At 37.1% G+C, this 20,870-nt stretch overlaps 2 protein-coding genes across 2 annotated transcripts; both read left to right on the forward strand.

Moving 5' to 3' along the window:
- Positions 1-8,355: 8,355 nt before the first annotated feature.
- Positions 8,356-15,198, forward strand: LOC104229441 (isocitrate dehydrogenase [NAD] regulatory subunit 1, mitochondrial-like). The gene is made up of 4 exons (XM_009782092.2): positions 8,356-9,004; positions 9,990-10,229; positions 11,519-11,597; positions 14,670-15,198. Exons 1-4 carry the CDS (start codon positions 8,525-8,527, stop codon positions 14,942-14,944), a joined length of 1,074 nt encoding a protein of 357 aa, XP_009780394.1. The 5' UTR covers positions 8,356-8,524; the 3' UTR covers positions 14,945-15,198.
- Positions 15,199-15,767: 569 nt separating this feature from the next.
- On the forward strand, positions 15,768-19,249 carry LOC104229443 (butanoate--CoA ligase AAE1-like). The gene is made up of 2 exons (XM_009782095.2): positions 15,768-16,236; positions 17,566-19,249. Exons 1-2 carry the CDS (start codon positions 15,901-15,903, stop codon positions 19,006-19,008), a joined length of 1,779 nt encoding a protein of 592 aa, XP_009780397.1. The 5' UTR covers positions 15,768-15,900; the 3' UTR covers positions 19,009-19,249.
- The last annotated feature ends 1,621 nt before the right edge of the window (positions 19,250-20,870 follow it).

Raw genomic sequence — 20,870 nt, forward strand, 5'->3', positions numbered from 1 at the left:
AATCTATGAAGTAATAGCATAGGAACGAGTTTTAGGTCCAAATCCCTTACCTCAATGAAGTTCCCTTGAAATCACTCTTCCAAATCGTCCAAAAAGCTCCCAAGCTGAGATAAAAATGGTGAAATTAGCTAAAATTGGTGAAGGCCATAATTTATACTTTCTGCCCAGACATTTTCGCATCTGCAGCACAATTCCCGCTTCTGCGGTACCATATATGTGGCCAAATTACCTCTTCTGCGTCTCTTCACTTAAAAGGACCAATCCACATCTGCGGTCAACTCTCCGCACCTGCGCCTTCGCAAGTGCGATCATACTACCGCATCTGCGGTTCCTGAGGATTCCTCCATAATCCTCTTCTGCGGCTCCTCTTCCGCATGTGCGGTCCCCAATTCGCAGGTGCGGAAATACCAGAAGCAGTTGAGATTCTACAACTTCACAAGTCTCAAACCTTTCCGTCAACCATCCGAAATCATCCCAGGCCCTCGGGACCTCAACCAAAAGCACAAACATGTCCTAATGCCTTGTTCAAACTTGTTCCAATCATCAAAATACCTCAAACAATATCAAATCACCCAAAACGCATCGGATTCAAGTCAAACTTTCTAAAATCTTCCAAATTTCGCTTTTGATCAAAAACCCAACCAAACCACGTCCGAATGACCTGAAATTTTGCACACACATCCCAAATGACCCAAAGGAACTACTACAACTCTCGGAATTCCATTTCGACCCCTATATCAAAATCTCGCCTACCAACCGGAAATCGCCAAAATACCAACTTCGCCAATTCAAGCCTAAATCTACTTCGAACCTCCAAAACTCATTACGATCATGTTCCTAAGTCCTAAATTACCTTTCGAAGCTAACTGAACCACCAGGACTCACATCCGAGCCCTCTAACATATAAGTCAACATCCTGTTAACTTTTTCAAATTAACTTCCTTAAAAGAGATTAAGTGTCTCAAACCTTACCAAAATCATTCCAGATTCGATCCGACCAACCCGATACTAGATAAAATGGATAAACAAAGCATAAAGAAGTATAAATGGGGGAAAACAGAGTGGTAACTCATGAGACGACTGGCCAGGTCGTCACAAACACACTTCCTAAATTGAGATTTTACCCCTAGAAGACGCACTTCCTATTTTTTGGTTCATTCAAGTTTTAACCCTAGGAGACGCACTTCCTAGTTTGAGTCACTCAAGTTTTATCCTAGGAGACACACTTCCTAGTTTGAGTCATTTGAGCTCATACCTAGGATACACACATCCTAGTCGAGTATTTAGTTTTACTCTCATCATTGCACCAATAACATAAGTAATTTTGCTAACAACTCACAAATCTTTCTAGTGCAAACTGGGACAGAAAATTTTGTTTGTTTTGTTGTTTTGATTGCAAGAACCCATCTGGAGAATGAGAAAATTCTTTTCAGAGTTACTTCAAATTTCAAGTCAGTAGCAGGCGCCCACCTGAATAACGAGGGAAGTCATTTTAGAATTCAATTCAAGTTAGAAGTAGCAGAAGCTCACCTCATAAATGCGAGTCGACAGTCCAAGATGGCCAACAGAAGTAGTCTCAATACAGAATAAAAGAAAAAAAAGTATCTGAAATACAGAAGCAGAGATAAGCTATGTACTGTCGTGATCCAAAAAGCTGAAGAAGAATGAACTAGCACCTGCAACTAGCAAGCGTCAATGTTCAAATCTAAAGTTTGCATGAAGAACCATTCAAAACTCAAGATCAACCTTCAAAAGACTTATAGATAGGAATCTTGTAGCTGACAGACTTAGTTAGTCTTTTTCATTTTCTTTAACAAGACCGCAGACCAGAACCTCGACGACACCTCAATCGGCTCTCCACCTCGGTAAACTCCGTCGCTCTTCCTACTTCTGAACTACACGTGGCTTGATTCCTTTATAGCCAAGGATATGTAGGCATCTCAGATACCAGGGCTCGGTCACATTCTCCATTATTTTAATTTTTGGTCTCTCTAAATAAAGGTCGGGTCAAAAAACCTGTCTCGTCATTCTTTGTTTGAAAACTCTTAGTGTTTCCAGTCAAAGAGGGGCAGCTGTAGACATGTAATTTTTTACCCTCCCTAAAAGTTTACACCATTTAGTGCTTATATATTGGTTTTAGGTATAACAGTGCTATTTTAACTATTTAAACCTTTTTTTTACTTCATTTTCTCTTAGAAATAAAAATTACGAAGAATATTTTTCTTATTTTGAGTAGTTGCCATTCTGTCTAGCTATTTGGGTTTGTCCTACTTTTAAAAAATAATTGAAAACTACAAAAGAGTTTAGTACAAGTTTTGTACTTGTTGGCCAAGAAAATTATTACAAAATATGCCTTCTTTTTAATTTTAGATTGTTCTTTTAAAGAGTATTTAATAAAAAATTAAAGTGAGTAGCAATTTCAAGTTTTTAGGTTTCAGTATTTATGTTGCTATTTTGGTTGTTAGTTTATAAGAAAGAGAAAAATGATTTAAAAAAGAAGGAAATGAATGTAAATAAGAAAATCAAATTTTGTCCAATTTTTAAGTCTCATTCACGTGCCTCTAATTTCTCCTTTGTTCTCAAGTGGGGCCCACGCCCTTGAATTGTTTTGACATGCCAGAGATGCTTTTTCTAGACTCTTGTTCTTTGCATTGTGGAAAATGAGCATAATGACATTTTGATCACTTGGTTAATTTCACTCAACTACACACAAGTAGGGACCACACGATTTTGCTCTAACACATTTTCTTCCTCTATAAGAATTATCGACTCACTAACAGAATAGGAGGAGGAACCCTAGAGAACACCCCTGAACCCTGATATTCGCCGCTGTCCACTCCTCCCAACCGTTACCCTTCTTCTCCAAGCTAGACCCTAAGCTTTAGCCACATACCTAGACCAAGAGAACGAACACCCCTAAGCTAGCGGCAGACCCCTTCTCCTAAAAAGAACGGCCATCACCTCCAAACTATAGCCATCTCCCCTGCCATCTCCGCCTCGCCGAAGTTGATCGCCGACGACTAGTTGGATATCCACAGGAAACCCAACACCACTGCTTCCCGCTCCTTTCCTCCTCTCTTTGATTGCTGATACTCGTTTGGATCCCCCTGGAATTTTCAGATTTAGCCGGAGATGTGATTGTAGTCATCCAGAATCTTTTGTATTTGCTTTAGCACTCTTTTTCGGCAACCTTAGTATGGTTTTTAATTTTCCGGTGACTGTCGTCTTACATCGCCGTTGCCGGAATGTCTTAGGGTCTTAACTTCTCGTGGAGTTGAAGTTACCGGAGAGTAATTCCCTACACTATGTTCGAATCTCTTTGGTACTGTCCGTCGAGTCCGTGATTCCGGTTTGAGTCTTTGATTGAAATTTGTGTTTCTGGTCGTGTTCGAGCTTTAGTTTTTCGGTGCCGCTCAAATTTTGTTACTAGTTCGCGGTCCCTGCACGATTTTGTTGCTGCTGCTTTTCATCTTCCTTTAGTCGGAATTCTTGTAATCGTTGGAGATTCAAATATATTTGAAATCAATTCAGGTCCATCTTTTCTCCTCTTCTCTGTTATTTGCAATGTTACTTTCGTAGTTGTGATTGAAATATGTTGCTGTCCATTCTCTTAATTGTTTGTTGATTTTATATGTGTTCGTCAAGTTAATTATACGACTCAGTTCTGGTTTTTGGATTTAGTTCATAAATTAAAAATTTTGGGTTTGAACTTTATTCATGAGCATTGGTTCTTTAGTTTCCTTCTGTAAGATGATTTTACTATATATTTGAACTTACTTTATTTTTACTTCTAAAGAGAAAACGTATTCTGATCTCCAATTCTATACAACTATTGTGTTGTATTTGTGCTAATCATTAAAAGTTAATTTACTAAGAAAAATGATGGCACATTAATCTAATTCACGTGATGCTTCTGCTGGGCTAATACACATATTCTTTTCTCATAGAAAGTTGTCTTGAATTTGTCCTTTGCTAAAGATTTCAAGAGTAATGTTCTCATTTTGCGGAAGTCAGTTCTGAGTCTAAAGCTATTATGACCAGTGCCATATTTTAAGTCACCTTTTTAATTCTGTTTTTGTTGTTCCCATTTCTTATGCTTGGATGTCTGTATGTTTAGGTGTTCCGTTTGTCATTTTGGAATATATTTGTTTGGAATGAAACTAGACTGTATGAAAAAGGGAAAAGGCCATGCCCATTAGTAATTAAGTTGTTTACATGTCTTAGGAATTGAGCTTGGCCAAATACATAAAACAAAAAGTCAAGGAACTTGAGCATGATTTAGAATTTTTCCTTTTATTTAGTTTCCTTTTATTTATTTAACGCTTACCGCTAGTAGCATGCTTAGGCCGACCATATTTGGGTAGGCAAACCTTTAGGATGTTCGTGTTTTAGCTTCTTCTTGAGGCGAGAGGTCCCCCTTAGTTAAATTTATCCAGGGAATGCCCCGAAGTATTTGTATATATTTTATTCGGGGGTATGCCCCGAAATATTTGTATTTGGAGGCCGATAGTAGAACTTGTAGTATTTTTATTTTTTTATTTTTATTTTTCTTTTATTAGTTGGGGACAACCTCGAGCCACTTGTGTGTTTATTTTATTTTTGTGTGTTTTACCTCAATTTGAATGTTTAAAAGCCAACTAGATCGAGTACGCAACCGTGACCTTCACGGAACTAGGGGAGTGCCTAACACCTTCTCCCCGAGTCAAATGAACTCCCTTACCCAAATCTCTGTTGCAGACTTAGTTTTAGAGTCTGAAGTGTTTTAAAAGGAAAAACTATTTTCTTTTAAAAACGGTGACCTGGCACACCGAAACCAACGTCAGATGGCGACTCTTAGTTAATCCTTTTGAACACTATCTCTTTCAAAATTGAAAAACCCTTTCGACCTTTGCGAAATCTCTTTATTAATTTAAGAGGGTTAGTGAGGTTTGTAAAAAAGGGGTGTAACATTTTCAACGTCTTTGCCTTATGTTTTGATGATCTAACAAACTCACTATCAAGAACTAGATAGGGAACCTGACACACTTGGTACATATTGCAAATGAACGAATTCCAGCCTGAACTCCAGCTATAGTTACTGCTGCAAGTATAGAGAATAGAGGAACAAGACACGGACCTGATCCCTTGGTGATTTTCTAACAGAAGTACAAATCAGCTATACAGCTGGAAAGCAACTGCAGAAAGTGACTGCCTGCAACTATACACGCGACAATGCAACAGTCACTTCCCATTGGGAAGAGGCGTGTACCAACCAAGAATTGAAATCATCCTTGGGATGTCTTTGGGGTAGTATAACAATATGGTGCAAGACACAAGATATTCACTTGAGCATTTAGTAATATTCTCTCAAGCATTAAAGATCCCATCCAACATTGAAGTCACTAGTGTGTCAAGAACAAGAAGACAACTCCACTAAGGATTAGTTCCACAATGAGTCTATGTGTGTCTGTAGTTGAGTTGTAATCTTGTTGTTTGTTCTTCATTGTATTCCATATCTTGCTTTCTTAGAAGCTTTGTTTTAGGAAACTCAAAATCATAAACTTTCTGAGCTTGTGTTGTGACTAGAGTTAGTCATAAGTTAAAGTCTTTGTAACTAGTGAGTGAAAAAGTGGCTTGTGATAAGTGTATCACGAGTTAGTTGAGTTGAAGTCTTTGTAATAGAGTCATTACAAAGTGGCTTGTAATAGTGTGTTTACAAGTTAGTGAAGTTGAAAGCCTACAAGTGTAGGTCGTGGTTTTTGTCCCCTTGAGTTGCGATTTTTCCACGTAAAAAATCCGTGTCTCATTTTACTTACTGTTTTAATTAGTACTCTTAGTGGAAACTCATAGAGGATCAGGTACTCTATAATTTGGTGGATTCATATAAACTAAGAGGACAGTAACACTTTACCGTACCAGCCATTTGATATGCTATAGGGTTTACAAATAAAAGGGTCTTTGCTTAGTTGCATTAGCAAAATAATTATATTCCAGTATAAATTTTACATGAAATAATAGAATACCGTATAAAAGATAATCTACGTATAATTAATGCAATACAATTGGTGATAAAATAGCTGCCTGACTTTTATTCCTATCATTACTAGTGAAATGTTGGATAATTTGTAAACAAATATGCCACGCGAATGGACTCATGATACAAACAATGTGGAAAACAATATAAACGATCTTTGCAGCATTCAGACGTTGGCCAAGGAAATGATGACCCAATTTGTTTCTTGTAAGACACAAATGTTTTCTAGATATATCCATGTTCACCTAGCTATTTGGGTTATTAAAATTAGCTGAGCTTTCTTATTGTCCAGTTGTATGCAAAGTTGCTACATAAAACAAATATTCCCACTTACTGCCCCTCACACGGCTCCATCGGTGAACTATTAAACTTTTCTTTTATACATTCCCTTTTGTTGCAAGATTTATGTCTTGAAAGTTAGGACAAAAACTGATTTCTTTTTTCCAGACACAATAATTGAACATGATCAGGCGTGTTGGTAGAAACAAGTGAATGGGTGATAAGCAAAAAATTTCGATGAAATTGTTGTACAAGGGCTTGTCTATTTATGCTTTGAAAAGTTACGCATGCTTTTATTACAATTTTTTTTTAAAGTGCTTGCATGAAAGTTTAATGACTCCTATGATTTACCATTTAGCTTATAGTACATGGAAGAAGATTGTGAGAATATTCGGCATGTCTACATATGCATCCCAGACATTTTTTTAACCTATACTTTTTTTTTTAAAAAAGTTTTAACTTGTACCTACTTTTTAAACAACTTCAACCCCCTTTCTCTTCCTTTGTTTTCTTCTTCTTCTTCTTTCTTTTGCTGTAGTTGGTGTTGCTATGAATATATAGTAATACATATATATGTTGAATCCTGGTGACTCGTATATCAAGTTCATGAGGGTTTTATGAAGCTTCTCACTCTCTCTTTCTTCTTCTTTTTGCTTTCTGTATTGTATATTTCCCTTTCTCAGTTGCTCATCCTTTATTTGTTTTTACAATATAGCTTCTGCACCAGCAGGGTACAGACACCATAATAATCCCGTGTAAAGAAAGTTGAACCATGAGTTACTAGTGTTTCAATTTGGCTAGTATGTTAGAAAGTTTTTTCAAAAAATTCAGCTTATATAGTGCTGAAGTTTTTACAAATGAACTAAATAACGTCAGCATCTCTGCTGACGTTTTTGAAAAAGCTTGTCCAGGACAAAAAAAACTTCAGCTTATTTAGTGCTGAAGTTTTTATAAATGAACCAAATAATTTCAGCATCTTCTGCTGAAGTTTTTGAAAAAGCTTAATGACAAAACTAATGAATCCAGGACAAAAGGCTTCAGCTTATTTAGTGCAATTACAAACAACAACTTCAGCAAATAGACAAAACTTCAGCTACTATGCTTAAGTTCAGCAATTACAAACAAAAACTTCAGCACACTTGTTACTTCAGGCCCGTCTACTAGAATGCTGAAGTTTTGCGTGATTGTCTTTGCTACTTCAGCCCCGTATGCTGAAGTTACGCGAAAAAGCGGGTACGCTTGCAATTTTTTTCCCCAAAGCGGGCACAAGTTAAAACGTGACCCAGAAAGCGGGTATAGATGCAAATTCACCCAACTAGTTGACCATTGATCAGGGGCAATTAAAATCAACCAACCATTATTTTCATTAAAGAAATTAAGAGAATGTTTGGATTGGCTTTTAAGCTGGTCAAATTAGTTTTTAAGCTCTTTTTTGATTTTTTTAGTGTTTGACACAGTTAAAAAGTGTTTAAAATTGCTTAAAACAAGCCAAACCTAATAAGATAGAAATGAATGAAATGCTAGTGCTGAAAATAAGGAGGAGTTACTGGTTTTTCTTTTCAGTTATTTATCTTTTTTAATGATTTGCTAATGTCACAAATTGAGCAATTTGAGATAATACAAGAATAAATTTGGACCTTTTCATAATTAAGTTGCGATGAGATATATTAGATTTGCTTTATAAACTTTTTTTTTTTTTATCAAGATATGAAAGATTAATTATTTACAATAAAATAATAAGCTATTACTTTTTTCATTTTAATTTATGTTGTAGGTGGTTTTAAACATATTATTATGAGATTTATGTGACACTAAAATCATTCAGTTAGAAGTAAATGAACAATTTAATTTTTTTTTTGATTAAAAATGTAGAAGTATCATTTGTAAAAATAAAAGACGAAGTATTCTTTATGCAAAGGATTAATAGTGGCAAGGTAAAATGAAATGGAGAAAATATGTAGTTTTTTTTTCTTCTGGAGAAAATATTAGTTTGAGCAAGAGTGGTATGGAATGAGATGCTGTTTGGTCATATGATAAATTCTCGAAACCGGCTATTCTACAGCGGTTCACGCAAAATGTGGCGCGCATCTCCGCTTTCTTTCTTTCTTCTCAATATTCCAATTTTTTCTTTTTCATTGCCTACTAGGACTCTTGTATTTGCCCTTTAATGGCTTTTATCACTGACCAAAAGGCATCGCACTGAAAAATTTCAACACAAATCAAAATCAAATCATGGCTCGAATATCCTTCCCAATCCTAAAAAAACTGATCCAACAATCCACGGATCGCTGTTTCACCACTAACGCCTCGCCACGAGCCGTCACGCTGATCCCAGGCGACGGCGTTGGTCCACTGGTAACCGATTCAGTGGAACAAGTGATGCAGGCAATGAAGGCACCCGTTTACTTCGAGCGATACGATGTACGCGGTGATATGAGGTGTATGCCGGAGGAAGTAATTGATTCGATTAAGAAGAATAAGGTTTGTCTAAAAGGAGGGCTAAAGACACCGGTCGGCGGAGGTGTTAGTTCGTTGAATGTGCAAATGAGGAAAGAGCTTGATCTGTACGCTTCTATTGTGCATTGTTTCACTTTCCCAGGGTTGCCTACGCGGCATGAGGATGTGGATATTGTTGTGATTAGGGAAAATACTGAGGGAGAGTACGCTGGCCTTGAGCATGAGGTTGTTCCTGGTGTCGTTGAGAGCCTTAAGGTACTGCAATTTTTCATTTTGAGAATATTTCATATTAGTTAGTAATGCGAGTCTGTTAGATTCATAATCTTTGCTTGCCTTTGCCTATGTGAGAAGATGTAAAAAAAATGACGAGGTGCGAATGATATTGAGGATTCATATAGCCAACCCCAAATAGTTTGGATTGAGGCATAGTTCTTGTTGTTGTATCCAATATTACTGTATCTAAAAAAGGGATCATGCACTACTTTAAGTAGAATTGCACGTGTGGGTGGCTCTTATGTGCACTTGGGTACTCTGAGCTCTCAAATTGCTAAAAGGATGCTGCTATGCCTCGTTTTGAATGTGCACTTATCCTTGAGATTTAGATCATAATCATGTTCTGGCTCATTAGTCTGGTTATATGCATAAGGCTCCATGTAGGAGTAGGACTGCGGGGTGCACACTAATGCACCGGGTTCCTTAGTAGGTTAGTATGGTAGGCCCCATTTTGGGCAACACGGGGCACATTTTTTGGGAAATACTTAGTGCTCCATCCTTGTGCTGGAGAGTGCATATTTCCTGAAGCTTTGCTGCTTCTTCATTTTATATATCATTGACATTATTATCATATAAATATCCTTGATAGATGAGGTAATCTTGAGTGAAGTGTATTCACTGTCAGCTGCAGCTGATCTGTTTGATTGTGGTCTGTGCATGAGGAAGAATTACACTGTTAGAGCTTACCTTTACCTGGTCACTTTAAAAGGCTAGAGAAATGGCTTAGTTTAGCAAGATGCGCGTGATTATTTCGTTAGATGAATTCTCATTTTGTAACTTTACCAATTTCTGCATATATGGTTTAAATGTTACTCTTTGCTTGTTGATCCTTCTAAAAAATGTAGTTGTTCTTTTTCTCTTTATCAGTCTTCCTTTGTGGTTCCTCATATTATATCGACTCCTCTGTAAAGTTCTCCTGTTTCACGACTTGCTTTAATCCTATACTTTCACGTTTTCCCTTTTCCAGGTGATAACAAAATATTGTTCAGAGCGTATAGCAAAATTTGCATTCGAGTATGCTGATGTAAACAAAAGAAAGAAGGTTACAGCTGTGCACAAAGCCAACATCATGAAACTTGCAGATGGTCTATTCCTAGAATCATGTAGGGAAGTTGCAACTAAACATCCAGAAATACAGTACGAGGAGATTATTGTGGATAACTGCTGCATGCAACTTGTCTCAAGGCCAGAACAGTTTGATGTCATGGTATGGGGATATGCTTCCATGGCTTTTCTCTTTACTACCGTCCTTAAATTCTAGCTTCTTTTACATCTGATATCTAACAGTGTCATTCAAATTTTCAAAAAGAAATCTAGTGGTAAATGTCATCCATTAGTTTAGTCCTTGAGGAGAGGATGGGTTTGCTGAGAGCTTGTCCTATCTGCTGTTTGTGTGCAATTGGATAATTTGCTTGATTTTTGAAGTTTGAAACTCGCTTAAAGGTGCTATGAGACTAGTTCATATGGTATTTGTGTATGGATTAATAATAAGCAAATAATATTGGAAGTTAGGAATGGTCACTAGGTTGCTTAAATAGTCAAAGGGCATCTCGGCACTCTGTTTCTAGCATCTATTTTGACTTCTTAATTTTGTGTTCTTACTGGTAACTGCGAAGACCAATGATGTGATGAAATAACAGAGTCCAAATGACAAGGTCTGCAAAAATATTGAAGTCTTTTCCTTTCTCCTTCATTTACAACCGAGGTACTTGGATAATCTTGCACCTGGGGTTTCCCTTGACTGGCCTCTTTGATTTTCTTGTAAAATAATAGGATATCAGTAAGCTTGGTTGGTGAGAAGAAATGCGTGCCTCACTCGGTGCAACTTACGGAGAAGGGGATGCAAATCATTTATTTTTGCATTGTAGAATCACTGGTCAGCTGTGGGACATGTTTCTCACTCTTCTGTCCTCAATTGTGCTATGCCTGGAACTGTTTTGGTATTTCTGCAGTCAAGGCACTGAGAGGTACTCACACTAGATTATGGAATGCTATCTCAGCAGCTATTTGGTGGATTACCTGGAGAGAGAGGAATGCCAGAATATACTTAGTCTTAAGTTTAAATATATACTTTTCCCATCTTTTTGGGATAACATGGCAAATATAAATGTTATTCAGGATGTTGAGATCATGTTTGACTTTTTAAACTCCTTATATACTCTGTTACAACTAACAGAAGCTTGTAACTGGTCCAATGTCCAGGCTTCCAGCATATGCTTGTTGCTGGTTATACATCTATAAAAGCTTACCTTACTTATCAAAATATAGGATATTAGTGAGAAAGCATGTATGGGAAAATTTAAGATTAGCAAAGGTAGGTATCACCCTCCCTGCCTTTCTTACTGTGGTTGCTGTAGATTAAGAGTCATCAGCTTTCCTGCATCAATGCAGAAACAATCTTTTCGTGTGTTATTAGCTGCCCAATTCTAAATTGTCTCCTCATTTTTACATAGCTGGTAAGCTTGTTGCTGAACTTCAACCATTGCAATCATGCAGGTGACACCCAACCTCTACGGGAACCTAATTGCAAATACAGCTGCTGGTTTAGCTGGTGGAACAGGAGTCATGCCAGGAGGTAAATCCTTCAGACATATTTTGAATGATTTACATCTCTCTATTATGCTAAGCTGTTGATTTTCGATGGCATTAGCCGCCTTTTGTTTGTCTATAGATGACAGTTTGATCTTAAGATTTCACTAAGTTAAGACACCCTTAATTTGGTGGCTAATCTGTCACTCACATTTTATCAAATAGAGTTCCGGTGATCTAAACCTGTTAACTTCCCAGCAGCCAAAACAACTAGCTTCTTTGTAGATGGATTGTCTTGGTAACTTAAGTCTAGCTATACTACAGACAATCGATCCAATAAATGTTCTAAATGGATAGAAGACTCATATTTTATTGGCAGACAGAAGTAGTAAATTGCAGTAACAGAAGATCGAGCTGTTTCAAGGTACTGAAAGGAAAAGGAATAAGCAGGATGACTGTTTAAGCGCATCATCCGTTGGACTTGCAGTACAACCAGATTGGCATCAGAAGGTCAGGGAAATCTTTGCACATTGAGATTACAACTATAGCTACGACTTATTCAGTATGTTCTTATTCAAGCTGTGCAAGGCCAAAGGAGGTCGAACATAATCATGCCAGAGATAGCGGGCTCAGGCTCGGAAGACATAACCTAAATGCAAAAGATTCCTCAGAAAAAAAGTAGCAAAAAAACCTTATGCACATTAGGTTAGAAGAGAGGTTGTTGCTCTCAGTAGCTGGCTAGAAATGAGAGCTAAAGTCACATAGGAAATTAGTGGAGGAGGATCATAGAATTCAATAGAAGAAACTTCAGTAGCTAAGGATCAAATCATCTTAATAAATGTTTAATTTGAAATTCGGAGCTTACATACAGAGGTGCCTCATGTTCTGGAGGTGTAGAGATGGGCTTAGAATATGGATCAGCAAGATGAATAGCACATTTTCCCTCTGCCGATTACCTGTGAAGGCTATTACAGAGAGTCAAGGTGGGTGAATGGTATTTCGAAGGTCAGAAGCTCTTCCTTGACTAGTGGTCTCTGATCGCACTGTCATTAGCCTAATCCTAAACCAAGTCACTGGTGGGACTTCCATTGCACTTGTGATGGATATCCTGTCTGAATAGACGGGGGGCGTTTGTGGTGGTTATTTGGAACATAACAAGGTTTTAAGGAACACGAGAAACCTTCAATAGGCTAGAATTTGTGTTAGGGCTCCGGAAAAGAAATTCCGGTGACGCTGACATTTGATGCAAGCAATTGGAGATACATGTGTCAATTTGTCTAAGACGATGAATTGGGTGCAGAAGATGAGGCGTTAGAGAGTTCAGTCAAATGCATTTTCAACAAATAAAGATGGCCTTATGTAAATACTACGAATTTCCCTTAAAACTATAAAGAGCCAAGCAACTTCATCAAAAAACCATAAAGAGCCAAGAAACTTGTGACAAGCGGGGAATTCAAACTGAGATTAACTCAGCCAGATCAGAAGCTTTTGCTCACTGATGGGAAGAGGGGGAACACTAACAACTGAAGTTGTTGTAATTGGGCCGACTCAAACAACAACAACAACCACAACAACCACCCAGTATAATACCACAAGTGGGGTCTGGAGAGATTGTTGTAATTGGGCCGACTCAGCCACAAGAAAAAGAATTCCATTTAAAAGGAAAGCAGCTGGATTGTTCGCTTTTGTATCATCTTGGTACTTTAATAAATAAAATCTTACCTTGTCAAAAAAAAAAAAAAACGAAAGCAGGTAGGTGCACGAAACCAAGGCCAATTTGTAAGGCTCAACCACAGACGAATAAGTCGTTTCAGCCTCTAGCATATAAAAGGAATTAAAATTCTAGGCTCTGATCCATGTGGTGAAGACAAACTTTTTGGCTTTCGTATAGGTGAATCATATGTTGACCCAATGGAGGTGTAGATAGAGGTCTACTTAGAAGCATGATCTTCGTTAGGGATTTTTCTCAGCCATTGAAGATAGTGAAGTTCGGGGATAAAGAATGCAGACCAAAGTCTTAACGATTAGCTTGAGCTGAGGAATAGAGGTGAGTGACAAAAATTAACTGCCTCTGGCTGACAAATCAGGAAAGGAAGTCACACAGTCCACAGCATACTGGAGAGCCAAGGAATAGAGGAGATGGCTACAACAATTGTGCAACTAATTGATGAACCAGGGCCAATGCCGGTGTCAGTACATTTACTCCTCCCTTATTACAGAGATGATAGAAAAGAATAGTGCATGCAGTTGACAAGTGTCGAATAAAAAGAAAGTGGAGTGTATCTGGGTGAAAAAGAATGTGCTCAAGCTGACCAAACGTTAAGGGTGCATTTTGGAAGGTTTGAAGAAGATGCCCTAGCTCAGCTTGAGCACATTCTTTTGTGGAGATTGCAATGTTCTCGAGTTTGCTTAGAAAAGTTGAATGCTTCTTTGCCATCAAAATCTATGATTTTTTTAAAGTTCCATAAGAGATGGACCTGTAGATCCACCATATTTATTTGCTGTAAGGAAGGAGAAAGATCTGCTGCTTTGGGAATGGATATTTCTATTCTCCATGGAATAGTGAATTCTTTAAAAAGATAAAGCAGCATGCTCTACCTAAAGCCTTGTCACATCACAAGCCAATAATGTTGGAATGTGGGGATTGAAACAGCAATGTGTATGTGTGAAATTCAGACTGTTTCCCGTCCATTTTTCCAATGGGTACAGCCACTGATCCAACTCTTGTCTACTGCGCTGTTCATCACCCGGAGTAGGTATATTGGTGAGGGCCAAGCAGGTATCCTCCGTGCTGCCTAACTTCATCCACCCAGGTTGCACTAGCTCCAAGGGAATGATACTGCTGCTCAATTACTTTATTCGTGTTGGTTTTTTCTTTTCCTTTTATTTTTTGGATGTATTACAGATCGTTATGTTCTTTCAAACCTCACTGTAAATAAATGCTCATTTGTACTTGATCTAACTTTTCATTGTTGGAAGAAAGATTAAGTGCCTTGTGCTTGTCTATTCTACAGATCATTTATAGCATCTCTCAGGGAACAATTAGAATATTATCAGTGTTTCTTCCTTGAGCATTAGGTTGCTTATGAGATTTAATGTATGACTGTGATTTTCTCAGGAAGTGTTGGGACTGATCAAGCAGTTTTTGAGCAAGGTGCTTCAGCTGGGAATGTTGGCAATGAAAAGATTTTGAAGCTTAAGAAAGCAAATCCAGTGGCACTTCTTCTGTCGTCAGCAATGATGCTTAGACATCTCGAATTTCCATCATTTGCTGATCGTTTAGAAACAGCTGTAAAACGTGTAATAGCAGAGGGAAAAGTCAGGACAAAGGACCTTGGAGGGGATAGCACTACCCAAGAAGTTGTTGATGCAATTATAGCTGCTCTAGACTAATCAGCAATATACTCAGCAAATCGTTAGAAATTATTGTTCACTGTCCAGAGATCTACTTGGCCTATTTTTTTAGCAGCAGCAATTTTGTTTAAATCTACTTTCTAGCATTTTGCTGCTACAATTTTTATTATCTATCATTGGTTAATAATTCAAAATTGATGCATGATTGCTGTCTATGCCCTGTGCATAAAAACCTGTAAAGGATCACTTCTTGATCTGTCCATATTATTTAAAGGAATTTTGCTTCGTGGTGATATCCATTTTGGTGCATACTTTCTTTGATCTTTCTTATTTTTATTCTTCTTTCTCAGTGGTTAGTGGAACGCATGTCTTCATCTTCTTCTTCATTTACTTATTGTTTTGTTTTTATTTTATTCAGCCATGTGTAGTGGACCTCCTTTCTTTATTTCTTGCTTTCGTTCTTACTTCATAGTATTATATTTGTTTTATTGAAATGATATTCCTTTTCTGGTGAATGTACGTTATCGTTTTTGCAACTGTTTGTGTTTGTTAGCTTCCACTTCAAGCAAAGACAAATCTGAGATCTACCTTTCTAATATAGTAATTTGTTACTCTATTTAAGTGTATTCCAGAATATCGTCATTTTGCTTAAAAAGGAGATGTCCATCCAGATAGAAAAATAGTGATGTAAAGGTTTATTCACTCAAAGGTGTATTCATTTGATTATATGGTAAAACGAAATTATAATATAGATAAACTTAAAGGTTGACTGCTCGCTGGAAATCCCATCATATCCGCTCAGTTCACGTTCGTGCTTTAAATTGCCGGTTTATATTACTTGATATTGGCAACACGATGAAGAAACAAGAAATACTCAATTCAAGTCAATTCTATATGATCTTCAAATTGCCAATATATGTCACTAGTTCTGAAAGGTTCCGCATGCCACTCTTCAATCTTCCCTCTGACTTTTCTTCTCAACCATCACCATCAGCATGAGTCACTCAGGAATATTGGCACGAAATCTTATTTATAGTACCAATTCAGTTCAAATTCAACACACAAATACTCAGAGGCCTCGCCACTTGTGTCAGCTTTCAATGAATCTTCAATCTGAGCCATTGCGATCAATGGATGGTCTGCTTAAATGTTCTGCAAATTATGTTCCATTAACACCCATAAGTTTCTTGGAGAGAGCAGCAAATGTTTTTAGAGGAAGAACTTCTATCATTGATGGACCTTCTGTGAAGTATACTTGGGAAGAGACACATGCACGGTGTATAAAGCTTGCTTCTGCTTTGTCTGAGCTTGGGATTTGTCGTGGTGATGTGGTAAGTTTCTTTCTAACTATTTACGTTACAACATATATAAGATGACTAAAGAGCAACGAAGCAATATTGAAAATACAAGATTAATTGCTTTTGGAGCAGCACATAGCGGTCTCTTAATTACAAAGAAAATTTGAACGAAAATCAAAGTAAACCGACTTCAAAAATTACTAATGTATATTTAGTTTAATTTGATTTGATAATGAATTTTTTATATCCAAACCGACATGCACACATAAATACATTTATATTCATATATTACAATTATTTTCTTAATTAAAAGTGCGTCCAGACGTAATTCTAGAATATTTAATTACTATTATGGAGGATCCTTCGTTGTTTACTTTTAAAATAAATAATTTAATGTATGCGGTTACTTTTTTATCAAGTGTTGTTGAAACGCTTCAACCTTCTTGTTCTTCCATGAAGCAAGACATGTTTTATTAAGTTCTTACGCCTTTCTCTATTTTGATCTAGTTTTATCATTGTTAAGTTGACAAGCATGGTATGCATAAGAAATGTCCAACAAGAGCCATAACGGAAATATCATGTCACGTAGATCGAGATATTCTTTTTACGTCCTTTAAAAAACAATAAATGAAATATATATTTTATAATTTTATCTATAATAATGATAATATTTCTAAAAAATCTTGGGAAATGATTTGGGGAATAAGTAGTTAATGTTAAGAATAAAACAAGAAAAGAAAAAAGATTATTTTTTTCTTGATTTAGCATAGTGGACAAATAAAAGCAAAAATATATTTTTAGCATGGAGAAAATGTAAAAGTGAACGGAGGCAGTATCATTTTTCCTCCAAATTTAGCACTACTCACAGCAGAAACATAAAAATCTAGGCAAAAGAATCACTTTAAAATTGGAAGAAAAATAATAGTAATAAAAATAAACCTTGACAGAGAGGGGGAAAAATGAAATTAGGCCAGAAGAATCCGATCGCGATCCTTATTTAGCTTGGCCACATGGAAAATCTAAGATATTTTCATAAATTTTAAATACGTAATTAGTTTGGGAGATTCATGTGTTGGATGAAAAATGCTCAATTTTGGTAAACTTAACTAGGATAATAAAAGAGATGAAAATAGACTTATCCCCAAACTTAAGGGACCTTTTAGTTAACTCTCTAATTTTACACGTGATGGACAAGAACTTTTAATGGGACATGAGTTGATTATGACTTATCTAATCCCATTTTCTCCAATTCCTTCGTGTATCCTCTGTATACTGACGATTCTTGTTGTCATAAATAGAATGAGTTGGGAATTTTTATGGTTTACTTTTCCATTTTCAATAGATTTAAAATTATTTATGTAGGTTGCAACAGTGGCCCGAAATGTATACGCAATGCAAGAGCTGCATTTTGCAGTACCAATGGCTGGCGCAGTTCTTTGTACATTAAATACACGTCATGATTCAGCTATGATATCAGTACTGCTAAAACATTCAGAAGCAAAAGTCATATTTGTGGATCAGCACTTGCTTCAACTTGCTCAGGGAGCCATAGATATTCTTGCTAATGAAAAAGTAATACCACCACGTGTTGTTGTAATATCTGAATCCAACAATTCTACTCCTACTGGGGCAAACTCTAATACTCATGAATATGAAAGTCTCCTGGAAAGTGGGAATACTGAATTCGCTGTAAGGTGGCCGATAAGTGAATTTGACCCTATTAGCGTTAACTATACTTCTGGAACAACGTCGCGACCAAAGGGAGTTGTTTACAATCACAGAGGTGCATATCTCAATACCATTGCTACATTTATGCTTCATGAGATGAGTTCATGGCCTGTTTACCTTTGGACCGTTCCAACGTTTCACTGCAACGGATGGTGTCTTACTTGGGGTCTAGCTGCACTTGGTGGCACAAGTATTTGCCTTAGACAGGTTTCTCCAAAAGTCATATTTGAAAGTATAGTAGAGCACAATGTCACACATTTGAGTGGTGCACCAACTATTCTAAACATGATTGTGAATTCGCCCGAAAGTGACAGAAAACCACTTCCACACAAGGTTAACATAATGACAGGTGGTTCACCACCACCTCCACAAATCCTATCTCAAATGGAGGAACTGGGGTTTCGAGTACATCACTTATATGGACTAACAGAAACATATGGTCCAGGTACATATTGTTTGTGGAAGCCTGAGTGGGATTCTTTGCCACCAAATGAAAAGTACAAACTAAAAGCAAGACAAGGTGTGCAACATCTTTGTTCAGAGTCAGTGGATATAATGGATCCTACCACAATGAAAAAAGTACCAGAAGATGGTAAGACAATTGGTGAAATTGTGTTTAGAGGTAACACTGTAATGAGTGGATACTTAAAAGATGTGGAAGCAACAGAAGAAGCTTTTAAAGGTGGATGGTTTCATAGTGGTGATTTGGCTGTTAAACATCCTGATGGCTATATTGAAGTTAAGGACAGATTGAAAGATATCGTAATCTCTGGTGGAGAAAACATAAGTACAGTAGAGGTGGAAAGGGTGTTGTATAGTCATCCAGCAGTTCTTGAAACAGCAGTAGTCGCGCGACCAGATAATTACTGGGGACAGACACCTTGTGCATTTGTGAAGTTGAAGGATGGTTTTAATAATATTACTGATCAAGAAATTATCAACTTCTGCAGGGATAACTTGCCTCATTACATGGCGCCTCGAACCGTCATATTTCAAGATCTCCCAAAAACTTCAACAGGGAAGATACAGAAATTTATTCTAAGGGACAAAGCCAAAGCATTGGGCAGTCTTTTCTGAATGTTGATGATAATTCTTTTTAAGTCTGAGTGTCATTCTTCTATGCCATTTAACTCTGTGTATCATTCTTTTGTGCCACTCTGTTCAATATTGGCCAAAGCGGGCAAATTGCTCTGAGTAGTATAATGCAGTTCTTTTGCTTGGTTTTTAGATTGATGTTTCCTCAAAAGTGATTTGCTAATCTCCATATTATAAACTCTTTGATAATGAAGTTTTCTTGTATTTTATTCTTCTTAATCAGTTGTAGTACTAGACTATCAAATTTTATATCAGAATTTTGTGTTCTTAGTGTATATAACTTAAATTCTATGTAAATTTATTTGTAATGGTCGCGGTAAACGTATTAGTAAAGAAGATATCATATGAGCCCTCAAAGTCTTGAAGAGAAAACTAGACAACAAATTATGCAGATGTTGCAAAGTCTAATACTCGGTTCCTCTTTGCTCCATTGGGAATAAATCCCGTAAAAATAATATTCACGGTATTAGTGATAAATGCGGACCACTAAGTTATGGTTAAATCAGCAAGAATAAAAATGGAGCAAAAATGACATCAAGATTTTATGTGGAAACCCTTCTGAATAAGGGAAAAAATCACGGCCAAGAAGAGCAACTAATATCACTATAGCGAGAAATTTTACACTGTGTAGTAACGAGTACAAATACTCCTAAGACCACTACACCCTCAAAAGAAAAAATACTCTTTTGCTTTTTCCACCTTACAACAATATCTCTCACACTCTATTTTTCTTCACAGACTATTTTCTTATAGTCTATGGAATATCTTGCTCTCTATCTTTCACTCAGATGTGTTGTCTGAGATTTTTTTTGGTGTGTAAGAAATGAGAGCCGAAGCTCTCCTTTTATAGGCAGAACCTCACTCCCTCACGCCTACTACATTTTACATTTTTCTCTCATGCAGATTTGATATGCCTACCAATCTTGACATTTTTTCTTCTACAACCTACCATATTTGATAGTGCAAAAGAAAAGATGGTGGCTGCCAATCAAAGGAAGAAAATTATCTTCCTTGATTTGTGGGATGGATCCCATAAATCTCCCCCTCCAGTCTCATTCACCTGAACGAGGTAACACCGGAGATTCTAGTTTGAGCGCATGCCGACAAGTTCTTTGCAAAGCTCGAACTTGTCTCTTGGTATTACCTTGGTCAACATATCTAGAGGATTTTCACTCATGTTAATTTTTTTGACTTGAAGTGATTCGTTCTCGACTTGCTCACGAATCCAATAATATCTTACGTCGATGTGTTTTGTTCTCGCATGGTACATGAAGTTTTTGCTCAGGTCTATTGCACTCTGATTGTCGCAATAGACAACATACTCCATCTGTCGCAATCCAAGTTCTTGAAGAAATCTCTTGAGCCATATCATCTCCTTGCCAGCTTTAGTAGCCGCAATATACTCCCCTTCAGTTGTAGATAGTGTGACACACTTCTGTAACTTCGACTGTCATGATATAGCTCCCCTTGAAAAAGTAAACAAATATCCAGTAGTGGATTTTCTGTTATCAAAGTCACCTGCCATATCAGAATCTATATAGCCCTTCAGAATTAGATTTGATCCTCCAAAACATAATTATTCATGTGAGCTTCCTCTTAGATACCTGAGTATCCACTTTATAGCTTCCCAATGCTCTTTTCCTGGATTTTCGAGAAATCTTCCAACAACATCGACTGCATGAGCAATATCTGATCGAGTACATACCATTGCATACATCAAACTTCCGACAACAGAGGAATAAGGAATCTTGGTCATTCTCTCTTTTCCTCCGTTGTTGTAGGACACATCTTCTTGCTCAACTTCAGATGACCAGGAAGGGGTGTGCGAACCAACTTAGAACTTT

The sequence above is a fragment of the Nicotiana sylvestris genome, chromosome 2, assembly GCF_000393655.2.
Source record: "Nicotiana sylvestris chromosome 2, ASM39365v2, whole genome shotgun sequence".
In the NCBI taxonomy this organism is placed as follows: domain Eukaryota; kingdom Viridiplantae; phylum Streptophyta; class Magnoliopsida; order Solanales; family Solanaceae; genus Nicotiana; species Nicotiana sylvestris.

What these genes read in the sequence shown, in the direction of transcription:
- LOC104229441 (XM_009782092.2), top strand. Translation starts at nt 8,525, where the DNA reads ATGGCTCGAATATCCTTCCCAATCCTAAAAAAACTGATCCAACAATCC. An exon ending in GTGTCGTTGAGAGCCTTAAG is followed by an intron (nt 9,005 to 9,989) that starts GTACTGCAATTT and finishes TCCCTTTTCCAG; the next exon opens with GTGATAACAAAATATTGTTC. An exon ending in AACAGGAGTCATGCCAGGAG is followed by an intron (nt 11,598 to 14,669) that starts GTAAATCCTTCA and finishes TGATTTTCTCAG; the next exon opens with GAAGTGTTGGGACTGATCAA.
- LOC104229443 (XM_009782095.2), top strand. Translation starts at nt 15,901, where the DNA reads ATGAGTCACTCAGGAATATTGGCACGAAATCTTATTTATAGTACCAAT. An exon ending in GGATTTGTCGTGGTGATGTG is followed by an intron (nt 16,237 to 17,565) that starts GTAAGTTTCTTT and finishes TTATTTATGTAG; the next exon opens with GTTGCAACAGTGGCCCGAAA.